Here is a 26,463-nt window from a genome sequence, read left to right on the forward strand (position 1 = left end):
AAATAAATGTCAATTTGTGTACATGAATAAATGTCGATTTGTGTACATTAATAAATGTCGATTTTTGTACATGAATAAATGTAGATTGTTGTACAAGGGGGAAGTAAATAAGGCATCCCCTGATAATAAGCCCTGATGCGTATTTTGGCAGGGGAAAAAGTATAAGGCCCGGTCTTATTTTCGGGGAAGTACAGTAGTTTGTTATTGCAATAAATAAAACTATATGTTGGGGTTTCAGGATGAGTAAGCTGTCTCCTTTTGTTTGGGCAAGAACGTTCTGAAGTTTTTTACACTCTGACTCCTGATTTCCCTCCAAGGAGCAAGCCGATCAACAGTCAGAGTGTAGATATGGGAGGGACGCAGAGCTTTTTGAAGACTGGACATCTGTTTTATCCTAGGCGGGATACAATCTAAATAGCCAAGGGCTTCTGCAGCAGTGAAGAATTTGAGCACCTATTGTTGTGGTAAGTGCAACTTGCACAGCTGTAGTTTCTCTGTTACACTCATAAACATTCTTACAGTATGGAATGCCATGTAGCATTTTCATTTGTTAAATGATTTCTTTCTTCTCTTTATGTCAGCACAGGCATGCTAGGACATGGCTTTCAAGGGAGGTCTGTTCAACTTCTTTGTTTCCCCTGCTCTATATGCCCTTTCTGTTTTTACTTCTGTCTTGTTCCCAATCTGCAGCTGATCTTGGAAAAAAATTATCGGTAATATTTCTAATTGTCTTTCTGGCACATGCTCTTGGATATCTGTTATTTACATGTTTACTTTCCTTGACTCACAGTAAGGCGCTGACCGGTTCGACTCTCAGCTAGAGTGTTTTCTGAGTGGAGACATGCGTGAATGGGCGTACCTTCGTTGAAGGTTGTGCGTTAGGGCTGGCAATTCAGCACGTAAAAATCAACTTCCAATCATTAGTGGACCGGAGTTCCGCTGTGGCAACCCCTAACCGGGAAAAGCCGAAAGACACAACAACAACTTTCCCTGACATAGTCTGTAGGTTCTCCACTATGTTGTTGGCCACTGCAGCTCTTTTTTTCAGTTCAGCAATCAGATCCATGGTTTCATAGAGTTATGAAAGGATTGACAAATTTTCCTCTTCGGCCTCTTACATTTGTCAAACTGACCAGCTAATTGTTCTGCTGGTCAGTCCTGTTCTTCATTTTTCCAGTGTATTGTGCAACACAAGCAAACTAATAGTTAGTGCCAAAATCTCTTAGCTATGGAGTCAGCACCACCATGGGTCTTGAAACTGCTTGACATTTTGCCCTATTTCTTTATTATACTTTTTGCACCCCAAGCTGCCAACCATCAAGTATGTCAGTGCCCTTCTTCATTATGCTTCCCTGAGCCCTTGCCCCAGAGATTAAGTGGCTTACCTCCCAGAGCAGGGCACTTACTATAGACAAAGCTATGTTTTAGTCTGTGAGAGAAATTCTTGGAGAGGATAGAAACATAACTTGGTTTGTTACCAACTTGGCCCTAGGTGGATTATGTGTGGTCTACTTTTTTCCATAATTCAGTTCTCTTTTTGCATTGACCTCCTCCAACTGTGGTGCCCAAATGCAATGTCCTTCATCCTTGTTATACTAACCTGGCTAAGTACAGACCATGGCTGGTGATTGTTGATGTACTCTTACAAAGGACTACTTCCCACAACTATAATTTACATCTGTAACCAAAAATATCTTATACGAACTAGGTCTGATGCAACATTTTGAATTCTGATATCTAACTAGTGGGTGTTCTATGGATTTGTGAGCATTCTGAGCTGATGATTTGTATCCTTCTGGATGCCCAGAGGTGAGCTGTTAATACTACAAGTTTATAGTAATGTAATAGATAAAACTGCAGAAAAAGTGTTAATAATGTGACTATCCCTGATAGAGAATTTAATTTTTAATTTGCAAAACATTTTAGACATATATGTACTAGTGCATTAATGAAGTATGTACAAATTGTTTCAGCATTATATAATCCACTGCTTATGACAAGAACAGTGCCAAGTGTGCTGTTTAATTTAAAAATACACTTATATTTTTTGCAATGTGCTCCTTTTCATGATGAACCAGTTAGAGATAACTGCCATTTGTTTATATCAGACTAATGTGGATGAGCCTTAAAACATGCCGGCTGTAATATGCTCATCATAAAGTATATGTTTTATTATTTCTTCCTACAATTCTGATATTTAACTGCCCATCTCACCTAGGGTCTCAGACCCAGAAATATGCTCTTTTAACGATTATTGTTACTCTATCTCTGTTTCAATAGTTAACATCGGCTTCTGCTCCTGCACTTGGAGGAGTCCATTCATCATCAGGAAAAGTCAAAGAGAATGTGGTCACAAAGGCTATTGAAAGAATTAGCCTTTTGGAACCAAGGTAACTGCAGAATAGTTAACTTTGTTGAACATTTTGAAGTGTCTGAGTATTTCTTTCCAGTATCTTTTCACCTAATGATCTATCTGTAAGTGAATACATTTTGTGGTTTGTCATACGTTTGATGTCAACTACGGTAGAAGAGTTGAATGTACAATCTTTCTGATTTTATTTGTAGTTACCTAAATTCTTAGTTTGAATTCAGCAACAATATTTTGTGAGGCCTTTTGTGAAAAGTAAGCTTGTGGGATGCAAACAAGCAAAGAGGCATATCTGGAAGGGCGAGCATCTCCCTCTTTAACCTACATTCACACGTGCCTTAGTAGACCATTCATTTCATTTCAGACTGTTTGCCCAAAATAAATGTTTAGTCATGATCAACAGACCTAACATAATTTAAGATTCTCAGATTAATTAAGCTGTGGTTCATACTCTGCAGTTTAAATTGCATAATTTAGTAGACTCAGAATAGAAGTCATACACAGTAGGTAATTGTAACAGCCTGGTATGTTTGCTACTTCTTGTATTTCATGTACTTATTAATTTTGTTTTATCACTCTGATAAATTCCATTAAAACAAATGCCACATTATAGAGGCAACTCAGGATAAAAGAGTCACCAAACAGATTCAACATAAAATAAATGATTAATGCTGAGACATTATAACAAGATATATGATAAAAAAGCAAACCATCTAGCAATATGTAAGTAAAATTATCCTGTATCTTAAATTCCATGATTATTCAAATAGAATGGTGATATTAAAGCTAATAATTAAAGATATTCCAAAAGTAAATTTCTAGTATATACTGCAGTCATTAAAGCCACCATTAGCATGCAAACCCTGTACTGGTGGTAAATGTAGTCCAGATGACCTGTGTTTGATTACTGGCCTGTTCACCCATCCTGAGGTAGAGGGTATGCACACCTGACAACATATCACTGTTGATTCCTGGTGGTGGCCAGGGATGTGCAGAGGCTGTTATCCATAAGAAAGTGGAACTGCGGCCGTTTGCACCTCTTTCCCTGAGCTGCAACGGATGTGTGCAGGAGGTGGAAACCTAGGAAGCAGAAAACACTACTTGGCAGCAGTATATAGCTGTCCCATGGTGCCTTGATCTCTTCACCATTCCTGAACATTGGTTGGAAATAGTCCAGGGAGAGGCTAATCATGTTTGGTAGACTCAGTGAACAGTCGGCATTCAAGCAACAAATTAAAATAACTACTGTCGGAATCTTTATACATGGTACTTAGCAAAGTACACAAGGAGCCATCTGTATTGATGAAGGGGATATAAAGCCCTATGACCTAGGTGATCTAAGTTTGATCAGCAATTTGGGTGCCTGCCGGAGCTGGTGTTGAGAAGGAGTAATTTGGCTTTGCTGACGTGCTTCTCCTATGAGGGCAAGATGTGGGAATGTATGTTATCCATTGTTGAATCCCTGATGGAGACCAGAGATTCAACAGGCATACCTGCATCAAGGGAGACAGGACTGTCTTAGGGGTTATGTCAGTTGCAGAAATGAGTGACATACTCATGCTGATTCCTACTGAATGCCGAGCCTTGGGCATGTTACAAGTCATGTACTATAACAAAACTTCCTGGTATCAGATAGTTAAATTCTTCTTTCTTCCGCCTGTGGCTTATCCCCTAGGAGGAAACACTTAGCCATAGGGCTCTTACTTCCAGGGGAGCAAATGGAATCTTGTGGAGCAAGCTGAGGGATTGGATATTAATGGTCAGCAAGACAGGGTAACATTAACATGCAGGAAAAAAAAAAAAAAAAAAAATATATATATATATATATATATATATATATATATATATATATATATATATATATATATATATATATATACACATATACACATACATACAGTGGTTAGGGAAAATGACATCTTGATGTAAAGTTTGCATTCACTAGACCATTTCGCTGGTGCCAGTTTAATTATTACTCTGTTATTGTTTGCATTCTTGTATTTTTTGTTTGTGAAATATTTTGTATTTTGCCCAAACTGAGCCCGAAATTGGTCAGTATTGATCATTGCACTACCCAGTAAACAAATATAAATGAATTTTTCATAGAAACTAGTGTTACTAGGAGTTCTGACCAACAGTAAGCTGAATTAAAGGTCTGTGTTGACATTAATTCACCTGTTCTATCATCATAGCTTGTGTAGGCAATACTAAAATGGTGGCAGTTGTTACTAAATTTAGAGAGTCCAAGTTTCTGTTTGGAGCTAATCCATGGAATGCAATTCTGTGTGTCAGATGGAAAAGTGCTGTGGCTGCATAACTTGGGGAGTCCAAGCCAGTGGCATTATTCTTATGTATGCTGAAACTTTGTGACCATTGAGAAAAAATTGTTTGGGAATCTAACCTTCTTTGTGAGAGAGCATCTTTGTGACTCCTCATTAAGTGTCCGCTTGCCTTTTGCTGACGGAAGAGGCATATTTTGCAGTTGCTCCTGTAAAAAAAAGGCCAGTTAGTATAAGTGTGATAATCACAATAGTAAGTTCTGAGAGTGGGTATCATTGCAGATTTGATGGTCCTTTGAGATGTGAACTCCAGTGAAGCCAAGGTATCTTTAGAGAATTTGAGTAACCCCCAATCTTTCTTGAAGCGTGAGTAATAAGATTGCCTTTGCAAACGAGAGTCTGACTGCATGCTTCCTGGTTTTGACTGAAAATTGAAAAAGTTTCTCCAAGTCTTGATTTTCCAATTGTTTGACTAATGGTTTAGGTATTTTGGTTATGCACATGAAAGAAGACCGTGATTTCTCTGACTTACAAATGTTCAGCTACACTGTATGGGTGACAGATTGTACAGCTTGGCTGCTCTGACCACTCAGAGCCTTTCATCCTCTCAGTGTGTGGAAGTTGCATGTCTTTTATCAGTAAGATTGTTATCATCAGGCACCCTTTTTCCACTAACCTCTCCATTACCCACAACAAAATTTTGATGGTGAACTGCCCTGATTTTGTTTGAGTTTTCTTACAAGTCAGCTGTGATGAGGTCATGGAAGTTGTTGTAGCTTTGTAATTTCTAGGCAAGATATCTTGATGATTGTTGAGAAGACTAGCCAGTATAACTCAGGAAATTAGTCAGTAAATGATTTGTCCTAATTGGTTACAACTAATCTCTATACCCAAGGAGTGAATTTACATATGCCTATCCTGTCATCAAAACTTTTTTTTAAAGCTGCTAGCATATTCAGTTGTTTGACGTATAGGAGAAGTATATTCCACAGGTAGAGGATGTACTGGTTTAGGTAACTGTCATGTCAGCAAGACCTGGTTATGTTATGATGTAGAGTGAGGTCTTTGGAATGTGTATTTGTAGTATTACCAGTTTTCTGAAGGTGGAGATAATTTAAATAGAAGAATAAGGGCTTACATAGTTTGGAAGGCTGTGCAAAAGTTATCATTAAAAAGAGGGAATGCATTGGCAGGGCTGTTAATCTGTCTGGGTAACTTAAGGAGCTTAAATCGTACGATTTTTTTTTCTTAGGAATCTTTGGAGTCTTTTATATTTACTTGATGTTTGGTGAGGTACGTCCTGAAGGGGCGTTCAGTGATGTGTCTAATAAGGGAAGAGACAAAAAGAGATTATGACTTCCTTAGTTCTAGAGATATTCCTTTTATGCTTAATTGAGAAACGTATATCAATTTCTTAACTATGTTTAAACCACAGTGGCCAAAGTTTAGTTCATTTTCTGTGACTATGTCCTGATCTGTAGTGAATGTGCCCAGTTTAAGGAGGGTATAATTTATGTATTATGCAATTGAATCATTTTATTTTTCCTAGGTAACTGTACTATATTTTTCTTGGCATTGAGTTACAGTCTGTGGTCAGAACTCCAGGTGATGGCATGATCAAGCCTTTCTTAAAGAACTGGCGTGTCAGCAAGGGATTTGACCACATCCATTTTATAATTGTCAGCAAATTTAATTAGCCATATGACCCTGACGTATGATTTCACATCAGAAAAGTAGATGCTAGATGCTGTAGAGAAGGAACCCAGGGCTGAGCCCTGTGGAACACCACTAGTGAAGTTTCTTTGTGTGGATGAGGTAAAACTGACCTTCACTATATGTATTTTGTCAGTAAGAAAGTTGGCGTCATAGGGGTTGATGTTAAGGTAAGCAAGCTTATCAATAATGCCAGTAAGGGGAAACTATATCAGAAGTCTTTGGCCAGGTCCAGGTCGATGTTGTACAGAGACTGGCCTTTGTCTTTGTCTTCAGTTACTCTTTTAAAGAAGTGTATTGAGTTGACCTTTACAAAACCACAGCAGTTAGGGCTTGGGACTGTGGAGCACATATTTGATTATTTAAAAGGTCAACCCTGGTATGTTCCATAACCTTACAGCTGATACTGGTGAGTCTAATGGTTCTTTAGTTCCCAGGGTCTATGATGCATCTGACTGTTCTCCAGGCATCTGTTTTGTACCCATTGGAGAAGCTGAAGTGGATGAGGTTTAGGAGGGGTTAGGAAAAGCTGTGTTTTGCACTAACTAGGAAATATCCAGGTATGCCGTTGGGACTTATATAACTGGTGTTTTTAGGTTTGGATAGAGCTGAAAGATTTGATCTAGAGTGATTTTGGCAAGAGAGACAGTTTGAAGGAAAAAAGGGGAGTCCAGGAGGCAAATATGGAGAGAAGTTAGAACTGAACTTGTCAGCTAGCATCATTAAAAAATCAGAAAATGAATTAGCTGAGTGTAAAAAGAAAAAAAACTTGACAGGGATAATAAGAATTACATTACTAACTGAGCATTCTTGTGGAAGAAAGAACATTTGACCATTGAGAAATGTCGACTGAAAACACAAGTCAGACTCTGATGTTGGTACATTGGGTACATATGCAACATTGTCTTCTTGGAGTTCAACTTATAATACTCTTTTTATAGCCAGTACTCCAACTTCTGATAAGTTTGATGACATTTGTGCATGTACAAGTGGAGATAATCAGTGGGTGTTTTGAGAATAGTAAGACTTCTTTTAATTAAACCAGCAGTGTAATAATAATTTTCACTTGCTGGGTAAGCAGAGGTCTGTCTGAGTGCAAGTCCAGGTCTGGGTCCCAGCCCCAAAGGAACGTCCTGCCAGATGTGTGCATGGGGGGGTCGAGGCACCCTCCCGGGCCTCTTCCTCTTGGCTAGACGTCCATATCAGAGTGGATCTGCCCCTTATTCTGCAGGTTTGCTCCCCCCGATCATCCAGCGGGCACGAGTGATCAGCACGATTTAGCAGCCTTCGGGAGTTAAGGGATGAAGGGGCATCCTGTTGGAGTGCGAGTCTGGGTCCAGGTCCCATCCTCGAAGGGAGTGTCTTGCCAGGTGTCTGCTCGGGGTCGAGGCACCCTCCCGGGCTGGTCACCTGAACACTTCAGTTAGGAATAATGGAATAGGACTCCGGTTCTATTTTGTTGGTTTTCCTAACTGGGGCCATGATTAAGAGGGACAGTCAGGGCATTCATGTTGTGCCACTAGAGGTGAAATTCTTGGACTGGCGCAAGACAAATGAAAGCAAAAGCATTTGTCAAGAATGTTTTTATTTATCAAAAACAAAAGTCGGAGGTTCGAAGACGATCAGATACCATCATAGTTCCAACCATAAACTATGTTGGCTAGCGATCCTGCGGTATTATTCCCATGACCTGCCAGGGAGGTTCTGGGAAACCAAAGTCTTTGGGTTTTGGGAGGAGTATGGCTGCAAAGTCAAAATTATAGGAATTGATGGAAGGGCACCACCAGAAGTGGAGCTTGCGGCTTAATTTGACTCAACATGGGAAACTTCACTTGGCCCAGACACAGAAAGGATTGACAGATTGATAGCTCTTTCTCGATTCTGTAGGTGGTGGTGCATGGCCGTTCATAGTTGGTGGAGCAATTTGTGTAATTAATTCTGATAACGAATGAGACTCTGCCATGCTAACTAGTTACGTGGTCCCATCCGGTCATCTCCAATTTCTTAGAGGGACAAGTGGCTTTCAGCCACACAAGATTGAGCAATAACAGGTCTGTGATGCCCTTAAATGCCTGAGGCTGCACGCATGCTACATTGAATATATCAGAATGTGTCTACCCTTGCCCGACAGGTCCGCTGAACCCCATTAGAGATTGCAATTATTCCCCATGAATGAGGATTTCCCAGTAAGTGCAGGTCATAACCTCGTGGTGATTAAGTCCCTGCACTTTGTACACACCACCTGTTGCTACTACTGATTGGTTTAGTGAGGTCCTTGGATTGGCCCCACTGGAGTCGGTCATGGCCCCTGGCGGTGCGCAAAGTAGACAATCAAACTTGACTATCTAGAGGAAGTAAAACTCGTAACAAGTTTTCCGTGGGTGAACTTGTGGAAGGATCATTAGCACTTGGGGTCCTGGGGCAGCTCCATCCCCGGGTACCAGGACCACTCGCAGCTCTGCCTCCCCGACCCTCCACATCTCTCCTCTTTCTCTGTGCCCTCTCGCCGCACACCTTGGCAGAGTTGCCGGTGGTACTAAGCCTGTGACTCCCAAGGGGGGAGGAAGTGAGAGGAGGGGTGGCATCCATCCCCCCTCAGCTCCCTGCTGTGGGAGATGTCATCCCTCCTCACCTCCCTGCTGCGGGAGGAATGGAGTCCCATCCATGTTGCGGGAGGTGCGGGTGCTCTTCCGCCACCACAAGGGGATGACCACGGGGAGGGGGAGCCGGCCCAGCGGTGCAGTCCACCGTGCACCCTGGAGGTGACCAGCTCCCCTTGCAGGAGAGGGAGGGAGATGGTGCCATCCCGGCGGAGGGATGCCGACCTCCCCTGGGGTCAAACACTGGCACCCTCTCCACTCAATGGCAGTTGTGGGTACCTGTGGAGGACACCCTGCTCCCTGTGGGACATCGGTTTGAAGACCCAGAAGGTCGGCATTTTGGTCACGTGCCAGCCACCATGGGACTCCCTGCCATCTCCTGGGGTGGGGCCAGTAACCCCTGTCCAGGTGCCTGCGACAATGCCCGTGAAACCTTGCATGCTCATGACTGGTGTGATGCTGTGTGGGCAGCGGTGTCCCCAGCAACCGAGAAGAGAATGATACGATTCTGAGCGGTAGATCACTTGGCTCGTGCGTCGATGAAGAACACAGCTGGCTTTGAGAACTAATGTGAATTGCAGGACACATTGATCATCGACACTTCAAGTTCAGTAGCCTTGGGTTACTCCCCAGGCTGTGCCTGTCTGAGGGTTGTCGTGCCTTCCTTTGCCCCTGGGGGTGTCCCACCCCAGTCGAGGGCGAGGCCAGGGAGTTGGTAGAGCCTGTGCCGGGCCCCCCCATACCCCCAGGGTGAGATGCGGATTGAGGAGACGAGCCCCGCCACCCCAAGCTGGGAAGCCCATCTGTGTCAGGAGGAGGTACACATCCGGGCCCCCCCCCCCGGAGGCTGTCTGTAGTATCGCCACTCGTCTGCCCTCCTGGGCCTCGGACTTCAGCAGTGGGGGGGGGCGGGTGCGAGGGCCAAGGGGAGGGGTGGCACATCCGTCCATCTCCAAGGCCCCCCATCCGCGACCGCGCTCAGAACACGATCTCAGATCAGATGTGGCGACCCGCTGAATTTAAGCATATTACTAAGTGGAGGAAAAGAAACTAACCAGGATTCCGTCAGTAATAGCAAGTGAAGAGGGAAGAGCTCAGTGTTGAATCCCAGCATGGGTAATGGGTGCATAGAAATGTGCATATGGAAGACCATCTCCCAGGCACCATCCAGGGGGCCTAAGTCCTTGTGATCGATGTTCAGCCCACGGATGGTGTGAGGCTGGCGGCCTCCCCGGGCATGTCAGGATCAAGTCTTCCTGGAGTCGGGTTGTTTGTGAATGCAGCCCAAAGCAGGTGGTAAACTCCATCTAAGACTAAACACCAGCACAAGACTGTTAGAAGGCAAGTACTGTAAGGGAAAGTTGAAAAGAACTTTGAAGAGAGAGTTCAAGAGGGTGTGAAACCGTTCAGAGGTAAATATGTGGGGTCTGCGTGGTTCTACCCAGAGATTCAAATTGGCAGGCACATCGGCTGCCCAGGCAAGGTGGATCCCTCGATGGGGGACTGTCCCCCGGCCATGCTGGCTGCCTTTGGGTGCACTTCCTCCTTGTCACTGTGCTACAATTGGCTCCAGGTCAGCCAGGAAGGCTGCATGGAAGGAGGCTCCCCTCCCCGGAGGGGAGTACTATAGCCCGCGGCATCAGCCCTCGCCATGTCCCGGGATCATGGGAGATAACCGCCGCCACACCCACCCCTGCCTCCTGGCGGGACTGTCAAGTGGGCCACACTGTCCTCAGTGTGTCCCGACTGCATCCCGCCACCAGGCCAGCGGGCTCACCTCAGGTGCCTGGAGTCTACGCAACGTCAGTGACCCACCCATCCCATCTTGAAACATGGACAAAGGAGTCTAACAGGTGCACAAGTCCGAGGGTGGGCAGGAGACCCCATGGCACAATAAAAGTGAGGGCCAGCATGCGCCGGCCGAAGTGGGACACCGCCACCCCGTCTCACCCATCCCTTTGGGGAGGTGGAGCGTGACCATACCTGGTGGGACCCGAAAGATGGTGAACTATGTTTGGAAAGGGAGAATCCAGAGGGAAGTCTGGTAGAGGTCCGTAGTGGTCCTGATGTGCAAATCGGTCATCCGACCTGGGTATAGGGGCAAAAGACTAATCTAACCATCTAGTAGCTGATTCCCTCCGAAGTTTCCCTCAGGATAGCTGGCACTTGGCAGATGCAGCTTTATCTGGCAGAGCGAATGATTAGAGGTATTGGGGCCGAAATGATCTCAACTTATTCTCAAACCTTACATTGGTAAGAAGTCTGACTGGCTGGCTTGGAGCTGGATGTGGAATGTGAGTACCCAGTGAGTCACTTTTGGTAAGCAGAACTGGCGCTGCAGGATGAACTGAATGCTGGGTTAAGACGCCCCTTGCCGACACTCATCAGACCCCAGAAAAGGTGTTGGTTGATATAGACAGCAGGAGGGCGGCCATGGAAGTCGGAATCCGCCAAGGAGTGTGTAACAACTCACCTGCCAAATCAACTAGCCCTGAAAATGGATGGCACTGGTGTGTCAGGCCCATACCAGGCCATTGCCTGCACTGGGAGCCAAGGAGGCTATGCCACGATGAGGAGGAAGGCCACTGCAGTGGCACTGAAGCCCAGGATGAAGGCCCAGGTCTAGCCGCCATGGGTGCAGATCTTGGTGGTAGTAACAAATATTCAAACGAGAGCTTTAAAGGCCGAAGTGGAGAAGGGTTCCATGTGAACAGGTTCAACATGGGTCAGTTGGTCCTGCGAGATAGGTGAGCACCATTCCGAAGGGAGGGGCGATGGCGTCCTTCGCTCTTGGCCGATTGAAAGGGAGTTGGGTTCAGATTTCTGAATCTGGAGTGGCGGAGATGGGCGCATCATGGCCTCCAGTGCAGTGATGCAAATGATCCCAGAGAAGCCAGTGGGGCCCCTGAGAAAGTTATCTTTTCTTTGTAAAGGGCAAGGTGCCCTGGAATGGGTTTGCCCCAAGAGTGGGGCCTGCGCCCTGGAAAGCGTTTGCCCCAAGAGTGGGGCCTGCGCCCTGGAAAGCATCACGGATTCGGCGGCATCAGGTGAGCTCTTGCTGGCCCTTGAAAATCAGGGGGAGATGGTGTAAGTCTCACACTGAGCCATACCCATATCTGCAGCATGTCTCCAAGGTGAACAGCCTCTGGCATGTTAGAACAGTGTAGGTAAGTGAAGTTGGCAAGACAGATCCGTAACTTTGTGATAAGGATTGGCTGTAAGGGCTGGGTCGGTCGGGCTTAGGTGTGAAGTGGGACTTGGGAGCGCACCACGGCTGGAAGAGGTGTTACCCCTCACCGCAGTCCCCTCCCTCCTGGTGTGGCTGGGAGGATGGCAGCAGTGACTCTGGATGCCTGCTGGGCCCTTTCTGTGGATCGCCCCGGCTGTGGTGGGCACCAGTCCTGATCGGCATCCCACATCGTCTGACAGCAAGCAGCTGACTTAGAACTGGTGCGGAGCAGGGGAATCTGACTGTTTAATTAAAACAAAGCATAGCGAAGGCCCTAGATGGGTGTTGATGTGATGTGATTTCTGCCTAGTGCTCTGAATGTCAAAGTAAAGACATTCAATGATGCGTGGGTAAACGGCGTTAGTAACTATGACTCTCTTAAGGTAGACAAATGCCTCGTCATCTAATTAGTGATGCATATGACTGGATGAATGAGATTCCCGCTGTCCCTACCTACTATCTAGTGAAACCAGGAGCCAATGGTGTGAAGCTACTATCTGTGAGATTATGACTGAACTCCAAGTCAGAATCCCGCCTAAACGTGACAATACTGCAGCACCATGGATCTCCAGTTGGCCAGGGATAGCCAGCTGCGAGGTCTGCGAGGAGCATCGCTCGTCACTGGGTGCAGAGCACGGATGGAAGGGGCCACCTCTCTCCAGCAGTGCACCACACGTTTGTGTGGAACTGGATGCTAAATCATTCATAGATGATATGATTCTGGGTCAGGGTTTTATATGTAGCTGAGCAGCAAAAAGCTGAGATCTTTTGAAAGAAAGCCCTCGAGCCAAGCTTTTGTCACAGGTGGTGGGACTGGCTCCACACCCTCATGGGAAGGGAGTACCCATCCTCGTCTGGCCCACCCTACACAATGCCCCCTCCTCCTTTGTCCAGACTGTCGGCAGGACTTTGCTTATCGCCGGACGCACGATCCGACCGGGCCAGGGAGGGAGCAAGACCTGGCAGTGGAGCCTCCTGTGTGGGATGAGGTCCCCAGTCTTGCCCATCACTCTGGCACCTTCTTCCTGATAGCCGGAACCTGTGCAGGCACAGAGTGGGCTGAGGATCACATACTTGGGCGACCTGGCAGGGGTGCCTGGTTCCTTGGAGAGGGTGGAGGGCCATCCGGGAAAGCTAGATCAGGGTGTCCAACCCTAGGGTGGACGGGGCCGCCCCAGGAAGCCAGGTCCAGAATTCTGTCCTCCCAAGGAGTGGAGATGTGGCCGTCGTGATGTCTCTGATCCGGGGCCGGCTGGGGGAGTCAGCTGTCAGCATGGGTGAGCTGAGGGCCACACCGGTAAGCCAGGTCTGCGGCCCCATTCTCCCAGCCCCTGGAGAAGCGGAGATAGGGCCGCTGTGGTGTCTCACACCCAGCGCCAGCCAGGAGAGTCGGCCGTCATTGTGGGTGGGCAGAAGGCTGCCTCTGGAAGCCAGGTCTATGATCCCATCCTCATGGCCCCCAGTGGTGCAAAGATATGGACGCAGTGGTGTCTCACACCCTGGGCCGGCCCATGGCATCAGGTCAGCCTCTAATCCTTCACATAGCACTCTGTGGATGCTGCTGTGCGAAAGGCATTATGCAGGAATGAGGGGCCACATGCCAGGAGGCTCAAAGCAAAACATATTCATCAGCACCTGGTGCCACGGAGGAGAGAAATGGAGGCGCGCAGCGAAATGCGTGGAAATGCCAGGACCCGGGGTCATATCCTTTGTGAGTCTGAAAGCCATATGTGGAGGGCAGAGGGGAGAACTGGCATCACAGAAGTCCGGATGAGGGACTCTCTGAGGCCTTGAGGACCAGCAGAGTTCCACGAGGCTATAAAGGATTTGAGGGAAGCTCCACTGAGAGGTTCAGAGAGCATGGTTGATACTGCATAATTTGGCAGCCTTCAGGAGATATATAACTCGGGAAAAGTGCTCTCCCACCTGGGTAGAAGTAGAAGCCTGGAGGGGGTCCCTCCCAGTTGTGTTCCGGAAGGGAGTGACTGGCGGGTGACTGAGGGGCCTGGAGGGCTCCTGCCAACCAAGGGGAAGGCATCTGACCTCGCCCTGTACCCGACAGTGTCCCTGAAAACTCGCAAAGTCCCTGGTGCTGCTCTGGATGGGAGAGCAGGAGGGCTCAGAAGCCCTGATGGGAGCAGACCTGCCCCTCGATGGCTGAGAGGAGTTCCGTGAGGCCGGCCAAGTTCGGAGGGAAGCTCCCTGGAAAGGCCACTAGGCCATGCATGACACTGCATGGTTTGGCAGCCTGCAGGAGATATGGGGGAGGTGGAGTACGTGGTGCTTTGGACTGGAAAGGCAGGGGACTCTGAAGTCCTGATGAGAGCGGACCTGCCCCTTGGTGGCTGAGAGGAGTTCCGCGGAACCGGGCAGGATCAGAGGGAGCCTTCCCTGAGAGACACCGAGGGCATGTGCGACACAGCACAATTTGACAGCCTGCAGGGGACATGAAGGCAGCAGGGGCTGCAGGTCTCTCACCAGGTTTGAAGGGGAGGCCCGTAGGGGTTGGCCCTGATGCAAGTCCTCAAGGGGATGCTGGGTTGAGGGCTGCTGGGCCCATAGAGCTCCTCACTGAGTGAGCGAGGTTAGGTGGAGGCCCCCACGACTAAAGTCCTCAAGGGGCACTGGTTGGAGGGCTGTGGGGCTTGGAGAGCTCCTTCCTGGGTGAGCAGGGTCCGGCAGAGACCCTCACGACAGAAGTCCTCAAGGGAGTGCCAAGCGGAGGGCTGTGGGGCCCGGACGAGTTCACTCCGCTCCCCTCTCCTTCCCCCAATTCCCACCCACACCCACTACTCGCTCATTTATTCATACACCATATCACCTGATCCTTAGCCACATCCGCTTCTACACCAATCATACTTCAGGCAAACCCAGACCCAACACCCCACAACACAAAACACACTACATCACTAATTAACCAGTCTCTCCCCCTACCCACACATACCACAATCTACAAACACTCCACTCTTACAGACCAGCTCTCCTGCTTCCTCTAGCCACACCGCTATCTAGGACAAAAATTTCCTTTCTCACAAATTAATCCACAACCAACTATGCCTTACATTGCCCACCCCAAATATCTCACTAACCCCCCACTCTTAGCTTCCTCAATTACTCTCCTCATCCTAGCTTCTTTAAGCACGTCTTACCACTTCCCACTAAAAGAAAACAGTTACCACAAATCGTCCACCCTTCCCCTTACCATTACTAGTCCCCACATACAATTAATAACATCTCTACCCACTCTTAGCCAATCCTTCCTTCAAATTTCCCCACCTATCTATCACAACCCTAAAACCAAAAAACAACCAACTCTTAAGTTGCACTCTCTAATTACAATATACCTTAAAACCATAACCAACATAGCTGCCAGGCTACTACTTCGAGGTGATATTCACCCCACCCTGGCCCAGCACAAATCTCACACTACACAAGCAACTCTAGCCCCCTATTTAAACACAGTCCCACTGACTTATTAGTCATCATCTTGAACATCTGCTGCACTTTGAACAAAATAGAAGAACTGCACTCCAGTATCTCTTTATATAACCTCGACATTGTGGTCATAACAGAGACATGGCTTAAGCCTCATATCAAGGATAACTCCATCACCCCACCTGGATATAATATCCTAAGGACAGACAGAACACACAAAAGAGGTGGTGGGATTGCCCTTCTTTCCAAAGCTAACTTAAAACTCCACCTCCTACAAAATGAAAGCCCAAACTTCAATAATGCAGAAACTTATTTACTAAACTCCTCATAAATCAGCACAAGCAACTAAACCTACTTGGGGTTTATCTACCCCTAGGAGACAACCTATCCACCCTAGAGGCAATACTTCACTGGGCCTCCCACTCCCTCCCCCAAGAAACACTACTACTAGACGATGTTAACATCAACTGGAACACAATCCAATGTCCAACACCCACCAATCATATCAACCTGTATAATTTCACCCAACTCCTACAGTTGCCACAAGAATCGACAAATCCTCAAAAAGAGAATCCATGTTAGATTGAATCCTCACCAACCAACTCAACACCATCTAACAGTGTGGAATGCTCCCCAACTCTCTCAGTGACCACAGGCCCACCTTCATCCTTAGACATAAGCTCAAACCTAATAACTCTCCCACAGCTCAGTTCGAGAAAGCCCTAAAATACTGTGACTAGTCACTTATCAAAACACTCCCACTAGATAAAGCTCAACACCACATTTCTAAACATCCTCAACCATCTAGCCCCAATCCAAACAATTAGAATACGTAGCACCCCTACCCCTTGGTTACAGAAAAGCACAATGTCCTTACTTAGAGACAGGGATAAAGCTTGGAAAACCTGGCACCAACACAGAACAGCCCAACTAGACAAGCCTTCCTTGAACTTAGAAATAAGGCTAAAAAAACAAACTGAAGAAGACAAACAGAACCACTACTTCTCCCTACAAATGAAACATAATAACAACCCCAAAAAATTCTGGGCAGCTGTAAACAACATCCTCCAACCCGGAAAAAACACTACCCCCCCCCCCCCAACCAAACATAGAAGATACAAACCTAGACATAGCTTCCAGTTTCAACAACTACTTTTCCTTCTCTGTACTCAACCTCATAAATTATACAAATCCCACCAACCCCCCACAATCCCCTAATGCCCACACATGTCCCACCAACCCCCCATCCCCTAAAGCCCAGTTAAACTCCACCTTCTTTTCTCTCAAACCAGTATCAGTGTCTACCATCCAACAACTCTTATCTAAACTCAGACCTTCCACTCTCTCTGCCGACAATCTCCCCGCCAAATATCTACAGATAGTATCCAAAGTCATAGCCTACCCCTTCTTCTTGATGAAAACTTCATTCATCATTCCCCTTCACAAAGGCGGCCCCACCGCTGAGCTCTCCAACTACTGACCCATTGCAATCCTACCACCTCTATCAAAGATCCTAAGAAAAATGTATTTATCACCAACTGCTCACCTCCCTTATCTCCAACAAGCTGCTATCCAAAACTCAGCACGGCTTCCGCCCATCCCATAGCACCACCACTGCCCTGATTAACTTCACCAACCCCATTAACTCATACAGGAACCAAGGAAATCTAGTCTCTGCCACCTTTCTAGACTTATTGAAAGCATTTGATACCTTCTCCCATAATAAACTCCCTCTCTGAACTCAACCTCAGCAATATCACCCTGCTCTGGTTCAATGGTTACCTAAACAACCACCTCCAGTCTGTCAAATGGCTTAACTCCCTATCCCCCCCAACTCCCTATCACACTTGGGGTTCCACAAGGTTTAATTCTCGGCCCCCTCCTTTTTAACATCATTACAAATCAAATGCACCTTGCAACCACAAAAACTGACATAGTCCAATACGCCGACGATGCAACCCTCATCTGCTCTGCACCTAACCTACAATTTCTCTAAAAAAAAAGCTCAAGAAGCCTTCACAGACATAGAAAATTGGCTAAACAATTCCCAATTAATGCTAACCCCAAAGAAGACACAACTTATGCTATTCCTCCGAGCAAAGTCTAGTGACCGTACCTTTTCCATACTCTCAACCAAAAAGACCCTCATATCCCCAGTCCCAGAGACCAAATTACTAGGACTTACATTCGACCAGCAACTAAAATTCAATAAATATATATCCTTAACTATCACAAAAGTCCACAAGAAACTAGGAACCCTGTATCGCAGCAAAAGGTACCCAACATCTGATTCTAGGTTTGCCATAGCCAGAATCCATCTCTTATAGCCATAATCCATCTCTTATCTACACTATTCTACGCATCCCCAGTACTTACTAGCATTAACAAAATTGACTTGAACAAACTATCCACATGTTGCAACAAAACTGCCAGATTGCTAAGTCACAGTCCCACCACTGCCAGTCCCTACACATATTGCACTGGATAGAATTTCCTAATTTATTAGTATACCACCAACTCAGTCTAGCCCATCAAGTCCTATACTTTCCTGAAAAACAAACCTCTCTGACTGGCCTTCTAAATTTCTATAACTCAAATAGACAATTGTGATCCAATGACAATGCAACAATTGATAATTTAAATGTAACTTTAGTGGGGTAAACCAGGTAATTGTATTAGTTACGAAAATATATCAAAAATCTTATAGTTCCCTGGATTATTTATTATGCTCTAATTTTGATCCTAAGCATTTTATGTCATCTTTACGTAAGGGAAAGTTTAGTAGAGTTAGGAGGCTGTTTTCTAATAGTGATTTTATAAGCGAATCCCATAAGTTAACAAATATGTTTATTAACAAAGACTATGCCTATGCTAAAGAGGATGTTTTTTCAACATACTGATGTGCTGCAAGTGATCTAAGTGCAGATGTAATAGGAATTAATAAATGTTGCTAATGTAAATAATCAGTTCAATAGTTTTACTGAAGGTAAGTGACAGACTGTGTGTGTTACAGTATATTTTATCTAAAGAGATTGCATCAGTTATACATTCCAAATGGAAAGTTCTGTAAATGGATCCAGTATTAAATGTTTATGTAGAGCTCTCCTAATTTTGTATTGTAGGGGCAACTGTGTGGCTGATGTAACTTATGGTCAGTTTGTTGTGCCAGATCAGCATATGGTAAAAAGTAGTGACCATGGGGGCAATGTCCCTTGTGTTAAATGTGTAATAAGTCATTTAATTTTTCGAAGGTTTGAACAAATTAATAATATAGAATTAGATGTGGTGGTAGACAGTTGTTATAGTTGTGCAGTAATTTATGCTGTCCATTACCCTTGTAACTTTTTGTATAGGGGAGAGCAACAGGACATTTGATACCAGAGTTAAGGAATATATAATAAATATATGTAGTAATGCTAAGGATACCCGTCAGCTATCCATTATAATGAATTTCATAAACAAGGAAAACTGAATTTAAAGGTTACTATTTTAGAACAAGTTTGTTTTAATGCCAGCAATGAATGATGTATTTTTATGTTAAAGTTCAAGACATTGGTAGCAAATAGTTTGTCATAGTTGTAAAAAATCCCTTAGTGATGTGGACAGGCTCCAAGAGGGTCTCACTTAGACAAATGACTGGTGCCAGAGCCAGAAACATGGCCTCAAGCAGATTATCAAAAAATGCATCATCATCTCCTTTGGGGAGAGTGATGTCCCCACAAATTATCACATTAATAACAGTGTCCTAAGCACTCAATCAGTTGTGAGGGATTTGGGCACCCAGGTTGATAGCAGCTTGACGTTTGACCACCATGTTGCTTTCATGGTACAGAAATCGTTCTACATGGCCCAACTCATAAGTAAGGGTATCTCATCTAGGAACAAGGAGGTCATAACATCCCTGTATTCTTCCCCTATAAGGCCCATTATTGAGTACAAAGCACCTTTCAAAGACACCTTGCAAAGCATATGTAGCAGCTGGAGAGACCACAGAAGTTCCTCACCAGGAGAATCCAGGGCCTCAAACATCTACCATACACAGATAGGCTAAAAGTCCTATCCCTCTACTCAGTTTCATACAGACTCCTCAGAGGTGACCTCTGTCTGGCATACAAGGTGATCATGGACCCCACCTTGATGGGACTGCTGCATATTCTCAAGTCATGCTCCACTTGAGTAACCCACACGCGTGGTCTCAACTTGGTCTTTGACATTTATTTATTTTATTTATTTTTATTTGTTTACATTTGTTAACCGGGAGTGTCCGACTAGACATAGGTCCATTTTCAGTGAAGGCCCGGGGAGAAAAGCTCCACAGTTAAAATATACAGACAGCAGGTACATTGGATTTACATAGCGATTAACAATTTGATTAACATAGCAATTAATTACAAACATAGTTACAGATGAAGAACATAGTACATCAGTAGACAACTAGAATCTTTATCTGCGAAGTACATAACAGACATTAACAATTGTTACAATAAGAAGTTCCTGCTGTATAATAAGTAGTAGGCTTATGAGCAGCCGAGCTTGCTATAATCAAGGTAGTTAGTGGGGTGGAAAGAAAAGTAGTGGTTGGATGGGGTGGGTGATATTAGAGTGGGAGTTGCAAGGGCATAGCCAGCATGTTTTTAGGTGCGCTTTTAGTAAAGTTTTGAAGTGGGTGCATGATGGAGGTAATTGTGGGTGGGAGGGAGTTCCATAATTTGGCTATGGCGCAAGAGAATAGCGCTTCACCAGCAGAGTTATTGGCTTTAGTGATCTGCAAGTGATTTTCGTTGCTGGATCTTAGTGGTCTGGTGGTGCGATAGGGTTGGAGTAGATTCTGGAGGGATGAGACATTTAGTGGATGGTTTACTAGTTTGTGGGCGAGTGTGAGTTGATACCATTGAAGGAGGTGAGGGAGTTCAAGCCAGCCCAGTTCAGCAAGGGAGAGATAGTGGTGACTATGGTAGGATGCCCCTGTGGCGAATTTGGCGATTTTGTTGCAGCAGATCTGTAGCTTGTTTAGATTGCATTGCCTTAGGTTGGTATATATTGGAGAGGCATAAAGTAGGGTGGAGATAAGGTGGGAATTTGCTACTGAAATCTTTGCTGCTTTGGGGAGAAGTTGCTTATTTCTGTATAACACTCCTACTTTTTTGTGGACTTTTTTTATGGTCATAGATATGTGAATGTCAAATTTTAGTTTATTGTCTGTTTCCACTCCTAGCAATTTGGTGTGTTCTGTTGGGTGTATAGTGGTGTTGTCTTTTGCTGTGATGTTAACGTGAGAGTTGTTTTGAGTATGTTTGGTGGGTTGGAAGATGAGTAGTTTAGTTTTGTTTGGGTTGAGTATTAATTGGCATTGGATAACCAAGTTTCAACAGAGGAAAAGGCTTCCTGTGTGACTTTTTGCAGTTTGGATAGGAACTGGGCTAAGCAGATGATGGTTGAGTCATCTGCGTATTGAATGAGTGTGCCATGTTTGGTGGCAGAGGCTAGATTATTGGTGAAAATAGAGAAGAGAAGGGGTCCAAGGATGGATCCTTGGGGAACCCCTATAGAGACAGGTACTTGGGGAGATATGTCATTCTGCCATACAACGGATTGTTGGCGGTCAGATAGGTAACTCTGAAACCAATTGGTGACCGACTGAGAGAAGGACAGGTTACTGAGGACAGAGATATGTTGTTTGTGTGGGACCATGTCAAATGCTTTAGATAGGTCTAGGAAAGTAGCAGAGGAGAGATTGCCATTGTTTTTATGCTGAAGGATAGTGTTAGTAAAGGAGAGTAAGGCAGTGGTGGTGCTATGGTTTGGTCTGAAACCATGCTGAGTATTGGAAAGGAGGTTGTTAGTAAGATAGTTAGTCTGAGACCTGAGAGTGAATACATCTCTCTAGTATTTTGGAGAGTGGAGAGAGAATAGCTATGAGGTGGTAATTGGTTAGTTCTATGAAGGGGCCGCCTTTGTGGAGGGGAATTATATGTGATACTTTCCATAGTGTGGGAATGCAACTTTCTGACAGAGATCAGTTAATCAAGATGGATACTGGGTAGGCCAGAGCATCAGCTGCGATTTGTAGGTATTCACTTGGGAGGTTGTCTGCTGCTAATTTGGTGGGCTTAAGTTTAGTTAAGAGTTTTTTTTTTATGTTCGAGGTAGGTACAGGAGAAGTTGAAGGTGTGGGTTGGAGGGGAGGGGGGATGTGTTGTTTAGCTAGTGATAGTATGGTTTGTGTGAAGTGTGTGTTGAATGAGGTAGCAATATTTTCGGAGGAGTGATCGATGTTAGGAGGAGGGGTACTGACTTTAACTGGATGGAGGATGGAGTTTATGGAGGACCAGAATTGTTTGGGGCTGTGTTGGGAGGAGTCTAGGGCAGACTGGTAGTATTGGAATTTGTCCTGTTTTATTAGCTTTTTGACTCTATTGCATAGTTCTAGGAATTTCTGTCTAGTTGAGGGGTTTTTGGTTTTGCGCCAGTGCTCCCAGGCTTTATCCCTGTTTTTCATTTCTGACTTAGTGGTTTTCTGTAGCCATGGGGAGGGTTGTGCTTTGGTTCTGGAAAGTCTTATGGGGGCATGGTAAGGTTGCTCAGGAAGGTAGTATTAAAAAATTCAACTGCATCATCAAGACTAAGGTACTTTAGAGGATGCCAGCTACATTCTTTGAGGGATGAGATGAATGTGAGTGGGTTAAAATTTAGTTTTTTACGTATTTGACGGTAGATGACAGGTTTAGCTTGGTATAGGTATTTTTTGAGTAGGAATGTTGGGGAGTGATCACTGAGGCTATCTGATAAGCAGCCTGTTATATATGACTGGGGGCTCTTACTGACCAGTATCCAATCTAGGGTAGTGTGCTTGCTCGAGTTTTTATTTATCCTAGTTGGCGACTGGACTAGTTGGGTGAAGCCATTAAGGTTTACATGATGGGTTGGATGGTTTCCAGAACAGGATTGCCAGTCAATATTGAAATCACCTAAAATTATAGTTTCTTGGTGGTGGGTAGACCAGCTGAGGAGGTTTTCTAGTGGAGGGATGTTTTGGCCAGGTGGGAAGTAGCATCTAATTATGTTGATAGTTTTGTTTTGGTTTATTTTGAGGTTGGTATATATTGTTTCTTGATTGCCTATTTGTGGAGCTGATGATTTTAAGATCTGGATGTTTAGATGCTGTTTAAATATTATAGCTAGACCGCCTCCTTTCTTGTTTAGCTGGTCTACTCTTAGTATGCTGTAACTGGCATTTGCTCACTGGTAAAGTGAGGTTTTAGCCAGGTTTCTGTCAGGATGACTATATCTGGGGAGTACAAGTCTATGGTGGCATGGAGTTCATAGACTTTGTTGGATGTACTTCTAATATTTAGGCTTGGTAGAAGGAAGTCACTTGGCTTTCTATTGGCTGTGATATGGGAGAAGTTGTGGTTTCTAGTCTGATTATGAGGATTGGGGTTGGAAATGGTAGGGCCAGGGTTGAGGTGGATATCTCCACTTAGGGCTAGTTATGATATGCCTGAGGTTATTAGTTTTCTCAGTTTTTGAATGTGTTTGTTTATTAGGGAAACTTTATGATTGTGTTCTGTGGGTAATAGGTATGGTGGGAGGGTTAGTATGTTAAGTTGTAGGGATGCTTCATGTTTGAGTAATATAGTTGCTAGAATATGCGGGGGTGCATAGGGATGGTTCTTGAGTTGGTGGGATGGGAGCTGAGTTGAGGGTGAGACATGAGTGGTGGTGTGAGTAGTAGTACAGTGGTAGTGGTTGAGTGGGAGAATGATGGAGTTTTGGTAGGATGTACGATATGCAAGGAGAGTGCATGCAGTGAGCAAAGGTAAGGTATGCTTCTACATGTCAGCTGAGGAGGAGTGATAGTAGTGGGAAGATGGAGGAGGTAGTGTTGGGTTTAGTGCCGTGGTTGGCTATTGGAAAGATGGGAGGGGTTTGTGAGTGGAATTAAGGTAGGACCACTGGGGGCGGGAGGAAATAGGGGACAGGGTGGGGAGTGAAGCGGATAGAGACCCTGTTATTTGCTCTTATGAGTGGGCTGGAAACAATTAGGTAACAGAGTAAACTGATAAATGAACATATGATAGTGAATGTGAAGACTCAGGTAGGTACCCTGTACTTCCATAAACTATCAGTTAGCTGTGCCCCAGTTCAGGCAGTTTTAATAAGTTCTATGGCAGAGCAGAGCATGAGGTGCTCAAAGGGTGGTTGTAGTTTTAAAAATGGTGCCTGCCACAGGTAATATTTATTAACTTTGGGATTGGCTTAAGGTAATAAACAAGGAAGGGGGAGGGGGAGAACAAGGGTGTGAGCAGGCAGTTCTTTTGTACTGCTGCTAATGAGCCAAAGCAAAGACAAGTTTGTGTTTAAGAAACGATCAGAATTGACCAAAGACTGCTCTGAAACTGTAAGTCATTTCTTAACTATTTCTCAGGTGGAAAAACTGGATAACCTTGTATCAGTAGGCTACTGTGGTCTTAGTTTAAATTAACAAACACACAGTATTTATCAGTTAAGGATATTATTTGCTAACAGAAGAGAATAAGAGAGAAAATGGAAGATGAGTGTGTGTGTGTGTGGGGGGGGGGGGCTGCTTACAAGCCAAAGCAGAGTGCTCTCCAGGGGAGAATGAATATTGGCTCAGACAGGTAGACACATACTCAAAGTTAACTTTAGCTGTTTGCAGACAGTTCAGACCTTCACTGCGCTTTTCTTATAAGAATGATAAAGGTGGTACTGCAGTTGAATACGTAAGAGTGGTGTTAGGTTGGAGAGACACTGAGCTCCTCATGGGGCCTGTAGCAGAGTGGATTGTAGTTTTACATCAACAGGACTTGTTAGCGGGACAGATTTGTGTCCCAGAGACTCCCTCATCTGTGAAATAGGCTCCCTGTCCACATCAAGCAGAGTACCTCTTTACCCCTTTTTAAGCACAACCTGGATAACTGGATGGAAAGCAGAAAATATACCCATGGGATTCCTCCCATGTCCCTGCTGGACAGGGGGCATTGGGTGCTTATTTGTCTTAACATAGGCTAAACTGTTGACTTGGCTTATAAGGGCCTCTGGGCCAATAGCCTAGTAACCTCCTATGGTCCTAAATGTATTTTTTCCATTTAATTGATTTGTTGATTGTAGTGTTGTAGTTTGTGCTATTTATTTGCTGTTTGTTTTTAGCTTTTTAGGCTCTCTTGAAGCCATTTCTTTGAGTTGCCAGGGGAAAAAAATCATCTTTTGTGTGTGGAAAAGTATCATCTATTGTACATTACCTTTTAGGCACCTGTTTTTTGAGGTGTTTTCTCAGGATATGCAGCAGGTATTAGAGACATCTAAGAAACTGTTACTAGGAAATCCTATTTGGCTAAGTGAAAATGATTTTCTAGTTTGTGCCACGTAAAAACCAGGATCTTTTTAGTCACCACTAATTTTACATTATTTGTGTGAGTTATTATCCTCTGGCATTTTTTACTCTTCTTTCAGATGTACCTTTAGGCCATTCTTCTTGTATGTCCATGGATTCCCCCTTTCTGTCTTACCTCTAAACAAACAATATAGAGGAGAATTTTACACGATCCACCAAGAAGACAGGTGGCTCAGTATTAGGATCTTAAGTTTGTACTGGAAGTACTTACACATTTCCCTTTTCAATTTGTTCATGAGACAACTTTGTAGTTCTTATCTTAGAAAACAGTTTTTCTCTTTGCTCAGACTTCTGCAAGAAACAAATATCTGAATTACCAGCTCTTGTGGTGAATCAATCCTATGTCATATTTTTCAAAGATGGGGTAATTTTGAGAACAAATTCTGCCTCTATGCCTGTAGTGGTTTCAGAGTTTACTTTGCACCATGCTAGTCTTGTCACTTTTTTCTATTAAGGAATGTCAGAATAGGGAGGAAAACTTCTATACAATCTAGATGTTCAAAGGCATCTCATACTGCATCAGTAGGACAAAGACCTTCAAGAGTTGTAATCAACAGTTTACTCCCTTTGAAATCAAGAAAAAAATGGGACGGTCAGTATAAAACCAGACCATTTATGATTGTCTCATTCTGTTTGCCTGTTGCTTTTCTCTCCTTAGTAAGACACTTTCAGGCTGGGGCAGGGCCCACTGTACCAGGACCTTGGCTACTTCTATGGCTGTTTGGAAAAGGATTGACTCAAAGTATGCTAGTGGCAACAATTTTCTCATCTATGCATATCGTTAGCAGGCAGTGCAAACCAAATTCTTTCTATAGGTCCAGAGCAAGCTTTGTCAGTTGGTTAGTAGTCTGTCAATTGGCTCAGAGGTTAAGGTTTAAGGTTACGAGTATTAGTTGTGGTAGAGGACTTGATTCCCTCAACCCCCATTTGTTTCCTGTGTGATCTTGAACAAGTTACTTAACAAGACATTGCTCCTTAGTCACCCCTGAAGAGAGACTAGGTGTCCAGTGGGCCTACCTGGTAAACAAATAAGATTATTATTTGCTAGTACTAGTCTCCAGGGGCTGTTTGACTGTAATCCTTCTTCCTCATCCCTTTCTTTCTAAGCAGTGGTATTCTTCTTATATAGCGTAGTCTACTGCAACAGAAATCTAAAAATGAACATAGTACAGTTGTCTAAGTAAACTTACCATAACAGTAGATGTTTGAATAGATTACTGTTGAAGTAGGAACTCCTTCCTTCCTTCCCCCCGCCTTTTCCATATTTCTTTTAAGGATGTGGATACTTCTCATTTCCCCCAGCACATACCTGTTTGATAGAGTTGTGTTGAGTTAAGAAAGCTGAAAAGTTTTGTGCCCTAACCACTGTTGTTATCCTGTTCTTCTCAAGCTATGCAGCGGTTAGAGTGTCTGGAAAGTGCCCT

The 26,463-nt window shown here is 44.6% G+C and overlaps 1 protein-coding gene and 1 pseudogene across 4 annotated transcripts in view; both read left to right on the forward strand.

Annotated features, from left to right (window-relative positions):
• LOC122816558 (katanin interacting protein) overlaps positions 1-26,463 on the forward strand; it is a 3,576,055-nt gene that overhangs the window by 1,962,056 nt on the left and 1,587,536 nt on the right. For all 4 annotated transcript variants that reach the window (XM_044089422.1, XM_044089419.1, XM_044089421.1 and 1 more), the window contains exon 11: positions 2,281-2,390. In XM_044089422.1, coding sequence (XP_043945357.1) covers positions 2,281-2,390 — 110 coding nt within the window. The remainder of the gene's footprint in view (positions 1-2,280; positions 2,391-26,463) is intronic.
• LOC122817400 lies at positions 9,465-9,614 on the forward strand (annotated as a pseudogene).

The sequence above is a fragment of the Protopterus annectens genome, chromosome 12.part0 (assembly GCF_019279795.1).
Source record: "Protopterus annectens isolate FY-2018-M chromosome 12.part0, PAN1.0, whole genome shotgun sequence".
NCBI classification, from domain to species: Eukaryota; Metazoa; Chordata; order Ceratodontiformes; family Protopteridae; genus Protopterus; species Protopterus annectens.